Here is a 9,016-nt window from a genome sequence, read left to right as displayed (position 1 = left end):
TTAGAAACACAACCCCTGCTCTTCTGAGCCTCTCAGGTCCTGTTTCCAGCCGTGCATCATCGACAACATCTGGTAAGAATCCTTACCATTTGTGTGCTAGTTAGGTTCTGCTAAAAACACAGATTGGTTGGGAGTACTGGAATCTCCTGCTCTGGCTGGTAATCAAAGTTGCTGGTAACCAAAAATAACTTAATTTGTTTCGCTGTGTGCAATTCGAGCCCAACCTTCACAAGATCATGATTCATTAGAAGGTTGCCTGGAAGACACACCAGGGTCTGTTTCATGCCAGGGTTATAGTACTGACCACTACACAGAAGAGAAGCTAATCTGGGGCATGGAGGCCTGCTGAAAACCGTGGGGGCTGCAGTTCTTCTGCCCACCTAGACACAGGTCAGAGCTGGGATATAAGATTCTCACTCCCATCAGGCACTCCTCCATACCTGTGTCCAATCAAAGCAGTGAAACTCTTGCATGGGCACAGCAGGTCCCAGCCCCATTGGCAGACAGTGAGTTGAAACACTCCCTACTCTTTGAGGGCCACAAAGGCCCTGAAAGAAAATCCTGCTGTCAGCATCCATTGCCCATCTGAACTACCATAGGCCTATGAGGCCACATTTTTGTGCCGGGGGCTGATAGCCCTAAATTACATTGGGATAGAGTATCCCATCTCATCCACCACCAATGTGTAGCACCCAACTGGGTGATGCACGGCAGTCATTTGGGCCCACAACATCTGACCCAGACAGGATCCTTACTGATTTGACTTGCACCAATATGGGGCAACAGCTCTACAGGACTGCAGAGCACCTGTACACCTATGAGTTCCCTCGTTAGACATTCTTCTGAGAGGACAGGTTTCACGTTGTGGTTCCTAAAGTTGTTCAGACTGTAAATCATGGACCAAAGTGTTTTATGAAATAAAACTACTTTTAATGCATCTAAAAAGATTTATGCACATTGTATCAAAGACAGACCCCCCAAAAAGTCATTGAAATGAACACTAGGGAAAAGCCTTTGTGAGCCACACAGCCTAAACCTGTGGGCAGTGACTAAGTTCACTGGCATTTACAGCAACCTCTAAGAGGCAGTGAATCTCAGACGCAGCCAGAGCCCACGCTTGGACTTGCCCCCTGCCCAATCAGCCACCAGCAAAAAGGCAGGAGGATGTGAAGTCACAGCTCCCAACCTCCTATCAGCGGCAGTGATGCTGTGTGGAGGCAGAACTTACCTATGTCAGCAGAGAAGTTAGGCTGCTTTCTCTGTCAGTTGGGATAATCAGGCCGAAGGAGAGAGAGACAGACAGGCATTAGTGAGACTGGAGGCGGCAGCACAGGGGCAAACCCCACTGCACTGTTCCCCAAACAGTGGGTCAGGATCCCCTGCAATCCCCCCACAGGGATTGCAGCTTAAGAATGGGTTCTGAATAGAAACATTGGTTTGGTTTAAGCAAACGCTTCAGGTCGACCACAGCACAGAAATATTGGTTTGGTTTAAGCAAAAGCTTCAGGTGGACCACAGCAGAAAAACACATGGGAGAACCGTACTGCACTCCTGTCTCTATGGAGAGAGAGAGAAATGTCCTTTCAGCCTCTCCTCCATGACCCGGTCAGTGACATGAGGGAACTGAGCTGTTACTGACTCTGCACCGTACACATGCGCTTTACCTTGAAACGAAAGTACAAGTACTCTAGTCAGGTGTTCCAATCAGAATATATATCTGTCACAAAGGCATCATAGAACCAAGCTGCCAGTGAGCCCTAGTGCTAATAGCTCAGCAGGAAAATAAGTGTTATGGGGGCTGACTGCCCACTTACTAGAAAGACAGCGATGGAGGGCATGAGACTGCCCAGAGAAAACACCCAGCCCTGTTACCCTCGTTAGTTGCAGCCCTTCTACACTTGGTAACAGGGTTGTCTGGAATTCCTGCTGCCCACAATACTCTTTAGAATCTAGTAGTCAATGGGTAACTCAAGCCCTGATTGAAGGGCAATGTAGCAGGCTGCATCTCCACAGAAACACTTAGTCTCAGGAGACCAGAGAGCACTGATCAGTCCCTGCTGCTCCAGCAGTGTCCAGTGTCTTTGTCCAGCCAAGGGCGGCTGGTAAGGGTCCGTCCATACCACTTCCTTTGCACAGAGCACTGCTACAACTTTAGGAATGAAACCGGTTAGAAGACCATACAACGACTACGTACACAGTACTCACAAAACCACTGTTTTGGAATCCTCATCACAATAGACACTATTCGGGATGGATTCATTAACCTCATCTGGGTTGTAAATGACTAGTAATACAACTATAATCCTAACCGGGGGCAAACGGCATAACTGGGGGCAATTGGCATGATTACCGTGGGAGACTGAACTTACCCTGTTGTTAGCCCCCCCATTAGCGTTCCTGAACCGCTTCTGTGGTGGGGCGCCATAAGATGGCCTTGGATTGTAGCCTTGCTGCATTCTGAGGGTCATCACAAACAAATAAAGACAACGTTTAATATCTAGCTATATGGGCCACATCTTTTTTAGGGCGACTAAGAAACAAAGCAGCTGGCCTTGTGGGCAAAACCACTTGACCACGCACCGTGCAAAAGATGGTGATTGGCTAGCTGTAGCCACAATATAGTAACACTACCCGGACAACGTCCTCCAGGGTTACTGTAGAATAAATAGGGAGGGTGTGGTATGAGTGACATGAAATACTCTACCTGAAAAAAATAAGATTCGCTAACGCAAACCAGAGCGGGGTGAATTTTGCGTGTCAATAAGAACAACTAGCAAATTGACGCACGCGCAATTGTGTATCTCTTTATAGAAAGACCCATGACGTACATGATTTTGTGAGCCTATGCGTTTGCCTGTGTACTCGAACTCGGAAATTTGAGTTCAAATTAATAAAAAAAGATTAAAAGATAAGAACGACATAATTTTTTAAAATTTGAAATGTATCCTTTAAACAAGTTGCAATAAAACACTGCTATATGTAGACGTGAAATTGAGAACAGGAAAAAAAAATGTTGCAGGCAAATGTGAAGACAGCTTAGCTAGTTGTCGTATCAAAGAGAAAGGCCCATGTTTGTAAAGAAACAGCACGAGCTTTGTTTTGCTGATTGACCGTCTTCAAAAGCTACATTCGGCGTGGGAAGGCTACTGCTTGCACAATTATTTCTGACAGTGTCAACACACGTGGGTATTATTATTACGCAATAACGCAATCAATTATTCTGGGTTTACTGCTCATAGATTCTGTGTTCGAGCCGATAGCTTGCTGGCTTGCAAACTCACTGCTGCCCACTGATTGTGGTCTCCTCCTGGTCCAGCACTAACACACACTTCGTTATTGTGTCAAATGGCACCATATTCCCCATATAGTGAACCACTTCATCAATATCAACCCTGTTTGGCTCTGGTCAGAACAAAAGTAGTGAACTATATTAGAGAATTGGTTGCAATTTAAGATGTTCCCCATGTTTCTCTCCACAGATAGTCCTATCCTGCAGAGATGACCAAGTGCAAGAAGAAGAAGAGGCAGGATGACTTCCAGAAGGTCAAGCTGAAGGTGGGGAAGACCAAGCCTAAAGCTGACAACGCTACCAACATCAACTTCCGCACCAAGGGAATAAACCTAACTGAACAGCTGAAGAAAGATGCTAATGCACCCACCACACACCGGAAGCTCAACATCAAGGTAGGTAACACAGACACACAAACACACTTACTCCTCTACTGTACCTTATGCTGTGTGCCTCCCCTCCTCTAGGACCTGTTGTCCCAGCTGCATCACTACAGTGGTACAGTGAAACAGGGAGCTCTTGTGGGACTGAGGGAGCTGCTGACCCTTCACCCCTCAGAGTTAGACCAACACCTCTCCAGTCTGCTCAGCGAGGCTGCTGCCGTCTTCACAGACAAGGACCCGAATGTACGGATGTCTGCCACACGCCTGCTCAGGTTAGAAAAGTATTTTGTTATGACAGTGGGAATTTGTCTTCAGGTCTTTAAAAATATATATATTTCACCTTTATTTAACCAGGTAGACCAGTTGAGAACAAGTTCGCATTTACAACTACGACCTGGCCAAAATAAAGCAAAGCAGTGTGACAAAAAACAACACAGAGTTACACATAGGATAAACAAAAGAACAGTCAATAACACAATAGAAAAATCTATATACAGTGTGTGCAAATAAAGTAAGGAGATAAGGCAATAAATAGACCATAGTGGCGAAATAATTACAATATAGCAATTAAACACTGGAGTGATAGATATGCAGAAGATGAGTGTGCAAGTAGATATACTGGGGTGCAAAGGAGTAGTATGGGGATGAGGTAGTTGGATGGACTTATACAGATGGGCTATGTACAGTGATCTGCGAGCTGCTCTGACAGCTGGTGCTTAAAGTTAGAGGGAGATATGAGTCTTCAGCTTCAGTGATTTTTGCAGTTCGTTCCAGTTATTGGCAGCAGAGAACTGGAAGGAAAGGCAGCCAAAGGAGGAATTGGCTTTGGGGGTGACCAGTGAGATATACCTGCTGGAGTGCGTGCTACGGGTGGGTGTTATGGTGACCAGTGAGCTAAGGCAAAGCTTTACCTAGCAAAGACTTATAGATGACCTGGAGCCAGTGGGACTGGCGATGAATATGTAGCGATGGCCAGCTGACGAGAGCATACAGGTCGCAGTGGTGGGTAGTATATATGGGGCTTTGGTGACAAAACGGATGGCACTGTGATAGACTGCATCCAGTTTGCTGTGTAGAGTGTTGGAGGCTATTTTGTAAATTATATTGTTGAGGATCGGTAGGATAGTCAGTTTTACGAGGGTATGTTTGGCAGCGAGAGTGAAGGAGGCTTTGTTGCAAAATAGGAAGCCGATTCTAGATTTAATTTTGGATTGGAGATGTTTAATATGAGTCTGGAAAGGGAGTTTACAGTCTAACCAGACACCTAGGTATTTGTAGTTGTCCACATATTCTAAGTCAGAACCGTCCAGAGTAAGTAGTGATGCTGGTCGGGTGGGCTGGTAATGGCAGCGATCGGTTGAAGAGCATGCATTTAGTTTTACTAGCGTTTAAGAGCCGTTGGAGGCAACTGAAGGAGTGTTGTATGGCATTGAAGCTCGTTTCGAGGTTTGTTAACACAGTGTCCACAGTGTTTGTTCTCCAACCCCCACAAAACCATACACCACTTGAGAGCAGCACAGTCCTTGGAGAAATGCCTTAATGCCAGTTCTTCTACTGTCGCACCTTCCTACCCAATATGAGATTTGAACCAGAAACTCTCCTGCTACTAGTGCACCTCCCTAACCTCTACCCTCTCCGTGCCCTGCCCAGGTTTATAGCCCAGAGTGTGCCAGCAGAGCGGACGTCTCCATTCTTCCCTCTCCTCTCTGCCCACCTCTCCTGTGCCATGACCCACATCGAGACGGGTATCCAGGAGGATGCCCTGAAAGTCCTCGACGTTTTGCTGGACCACTATCCTGCCCTGCTGGCCGCTCGTCCCGCCCTGCTGCTCACCAACTTCCTGGAGCTGATCTCACACAGAAGTACCGGGGGCGGGGCAAGGAAGGGGCAGGAGGGGAAGGGGAGGAGCTGGGCCCTGTCAGTCAACCCTAACAGGAACGTGACTGGTCAGCAGTGGAGACTCACAGTGCTGCTCAGGTATTCATACACTTGCAATGAGTTAGCAGTGTCCTATTGGTGTGTACATGTATTTTTCTGGCGTGACCTTTGTGTTATTGTGTTTTCCAGACTGGGGCGTTTTCTTCAGGCGGTAGTTGAGGAGAGGCGAGCGGAGGAGGGGGTTGCATGTGTCTCAGGTGACATGTTCAGTGTTTTGAATGGACAAGGAGGAGCTAATGCACCTTTGGAGCTCAACTGGGAGGAGCTTACCTACAGAAAAGGTGGATTTCAGGTGTTTGAACATTCAGGAGCCATGCCCACTCCGCATTCCACCTTCAAACTCAGGTATGCACATCACAGACACACACTTCATTAAAAAGCATATACACACACACACACCATTAACAAGCATATACACACACACACACACACTGTGCTGACTCACTCTCCTGTCCTGCTCATCATCTGTCCCTTTCCTCCACTGTATTTGTAGGCCGGAGACTGAGCCTGGGGCTGGGGTGAGTGAGGGGCTGGGCACAGGGGAGGCTGTACGGGGCTTTGCCTCCACCCTGGTGCCCCTTCTACTAGACGTCTGGGTAGAGGCTAGTGCCAGCGACCGGAGCAAGACTGACAGTGCTCATCTCCTCACCCCCGACGCCATGTCACTGATGTACCAGGTCCTCTCCATACTACAGCTGCTACGCAAGCTGGCGCCACAGAGAGAATACCAGGATACACTGGTAACACACACACACACACACACACACAGGTCTTCTCTCTGTGTAACATGTGTGGTTACCTTTGTTCTATTAACACTGGTGTTTGTGTGTTTAGGATGTGTGGTTTCGCAGTGAGTACCTGGGGGATTTTAAGCAGCACTTCATGAAGAACTTCCCCTATGGAAATCTGGACACCCCTAAACAAAGGCGGAAGACAGACCCCAAGAGGTGAGGTGGTGCTAGGGCCCATGATGTATGTGTAGGTACTCCAGCGTTTCCCAAACTAGGGGTCGCTACCCCATATGTGTGGCCTGATTTGAAAATGGGGTCGTGAAAACTCTGGGGGGGGAAACATCTGGTCTGTAGTCAACTGAATGCTCTGCTTAGTCGTAGAACCACGGTTCAATTTCAGCTATTAGCGGTTAGGACAAACCGTGGTTTCTGTTTTCTTCCCAAAGATTTGCTCTAACCATTGAACAGTTTGAGCTAATACTAATTATGATATATAATATCAGCACAAAATTACTGGGGGGGACATAATTAAAAGTGTGTGTGTTTGGGTGTGGTGTTTCAGGAGTAAGCAGGCCACTACAATCCCAGGGCAGACAGTGGAACCCTTGGCTCTGAACGTGCTGCTCTGCCAGGTCATGGTTTCCATGGTTACCCTCAGCCAGAGGGAGGGGCAAGCCCAGGAGCCCGATGCTGAGTGGCTGATGCCTCTGAGAGGGTTTGTCCAAGAGACTCTGTCCAGTGGGGCCAAGCTGAGCCAAAGACACCTACATACACTCCTGGAGACTGTCTGGAGAATGGTCATCACACAACGCAGCATGGGTAAGACTGTGTGGGTTTGTGTGGGCAGTCAAGGGTGCAGTTATGAGTTCATCTTAAATGGTTTTCACATGTCTGGCGTCCTAACCGGTGGTGTGTGTAGCGGTGACGGAGGATCTGTTACAGGCGGTGTATGTTCAGTACCAGCAGATGAACCTGAATCTGCAGACCAGAACACTGCTACTTTCCTTCTACAGCAGACTGTACCTACAGGAACACAACCACACACACATCGCCAGGTAACACACACACGTTCTAGTGTTTACTGTACCAAATAACCAAAGATATATGTAGGCATAACCAAGTCTGCAGGGTAGACTACTCTGCTCCTAAATGTCTTTCTTCCTCTTCGGTCTCCCCCTTCAGGAGTAGAGTGTTGTCTCGGTGGCTGGCTGCTCTACCGCTCCAGTTGTCCCAGCTGGGCCACCGTAACCCTGCCCTCTCAGACAGGCTCCTGCTCTCCATCCAGGCTGCTGCCTCCCGCGGGAACAAGGCCCTGCTGAACTCCCTACACACGCATGCATGCAGGCTCTACGGTGAATACACACACACACACCTGTATGCAGGCTCTACGGTGTATATACACACACACCTGTATGCAGGCTCTACGGTGAATACACACACACACACACCTGTATGCAGGCTCTACGGTGTATATACAACAACAAAAAACACATGTGAAGCTCCACTTATAACAGTCGGGCAGATCGGTATTAAACAGGTAGTCACTAAATGGCCATGCTAGAAAATACCTAAATGACAATGTACCCTTTGGAGATGTTTTCTATGTTTCTCCACTGGGGGGCAGTAAAGGTCCATCTGAACTCCATAGCAGGAGAGAGAGGGGAGAATGTACAAGTTAGAGACAAAGGTTGGAGGTGTATCAGTTAAAAGGGGTGGAGGTTGTGGGTGGTGGAGGGCACCTATATTGTAATATAAGCTAAGACAGAACTGGTGAGGGGGTTTGTTATGATTAAAGGCCCCAGAGAAGACAGAACTGGGGAGGGTGAGGGGGTTTGTGTTATGATTAAAGGCCCTAAGGAAGACAGAACTGGGGAGGGTGAGGGGGTTTGTGTTATGATTAAAGGCCCTAGGGAAGACAGATCTGGTGAGGGGGTTTGTGTTATGATTAAAGGCCCTAGGGAAGACAGAACTGGGGAGGGTGAGGGGGTTTGTGTTATGATTAAAGGCCCCAGAGAAGACAGAACTGGGGAGGGTGAGGGGGTTTGTGTTATGATTAAAGGCCCCAGAGAAGACAGAACTGGGGAGGGTGAGGGGGTTTGTATTATGATTAAAGGCCCCAGAGAAGACAGAACTGGGGAGGGTGAGGGGGTTTGTGTTATGATTAAAGGCCCTAAGGAAGACAGAACTGGGGAGGGTGGGGGGTTTGTGTTATGATTAAAGGCCCCAGAGAAGACAGAACTGGGGAGGGTGAGGGGGTTTGTGTTATGATTAAAGGCCCTAGGGAAGACGGAGTGGGCGATTCACCATCACAAGACTCTGTTTGTCTGAATGGTCTGTGACATCAGCAATGTGCGTCAGCAGGCAACATAACATAATACAGACTATCTGATCATTACTACTCTCTCTCCCTTTATCTCTCTCCCTTTATCTCTCTCCCTTTATCTCTCTCCCTTTATCTCTTTAGCGCTCTCTCTTTATCTCTGTCTGTTTGATTATTTTCTTTCTTAGACCATAAACTGGTGATGGATAGTCCATTCACTCTTTACATCACCATTGGCTTCTTGTTGCTAGGTACTGTGTGTGTGTTTACAACACCATGGTCCTGGATAGGTACAGGAGTGCAAGCTTTTGTTCCAGCCCAGCACTAACACACCAGATTCAGCTCATCAAGGGCT

At 47.7% G+C, this 9,016-nt stretch overlaps 1 protein-coding gene across 1 annotated transcript in view; it reads left to right on the top strand.

The window, feature by feature from the left end:
- The first annotated feature begins 3,038 nt into the window (after window positions 1-3,038).
- Window positions 3,039-9,016, top strand: part of LOC115124321 (testis-expressed protein 10 homolog) — a 32,493-nt gene continuing 26,515 nt past the window's right edge. The window contains exons 1-10 of the mRNA XM_065027714.1: window positions 3,039-3,182; window positions 3,480-3,684; window positions 3,757-3,944; window positions 5,323-5,649; window positions 5,740-5,955; window positions 6,104-6,350; window positions 6,445-6,557; window positions 6,904-7,160; window positions 7,261-7,396; window positions 7,524-7,693. Of these exons, the coding sequence (XP_064883786.1) occupies window positions 3,499-3,684; window positions 3,757-3,944; window positions 5,323-5,649; window positions 5,740-5,955; window positions 6,104-6,350; window positions 6,445-6,557; window positions 6,904-7,160; window positions 7,261-7,396; window positions 7,524-7,693 (1,840 nt within the window). The 5' untranslated portion in view covers window positions 3,039-3,182; window positions 3,480-3,498. The remainder of the gene's footprint in view (window positions 3,183-3,479; window positions 3,685-3,756; window positions 3,945-5,322; window positions 5,650-5,739; window positions 5,956-6,103; window positions 6,351-6,444; window positions 6,558-6,903; window positions 7,161-7,260; window positions 7,397-7,523; window positions 7,694-9,016) is intronic.

This window comes from Oncorhynchus nerka, linkage group LG14 (genome assembly GCF_034236695.1).
Source record: "Oncorhynchus nerka isolate Pitt River linkage group LG14, Oner_Uvic_2.0, whole genome shotgun sequence".
In the NCBI taxonomy this organism is placed as follows: Eukaryota; Metazoa; Chordata; class Actinopteri; order Salmoniformes; family Salmonidae; genus Oncorhynchus; species Oncorhynchus nerka.
This window is presented reverse-complemented; position numbering and strand designations above follow the sequence as displayed.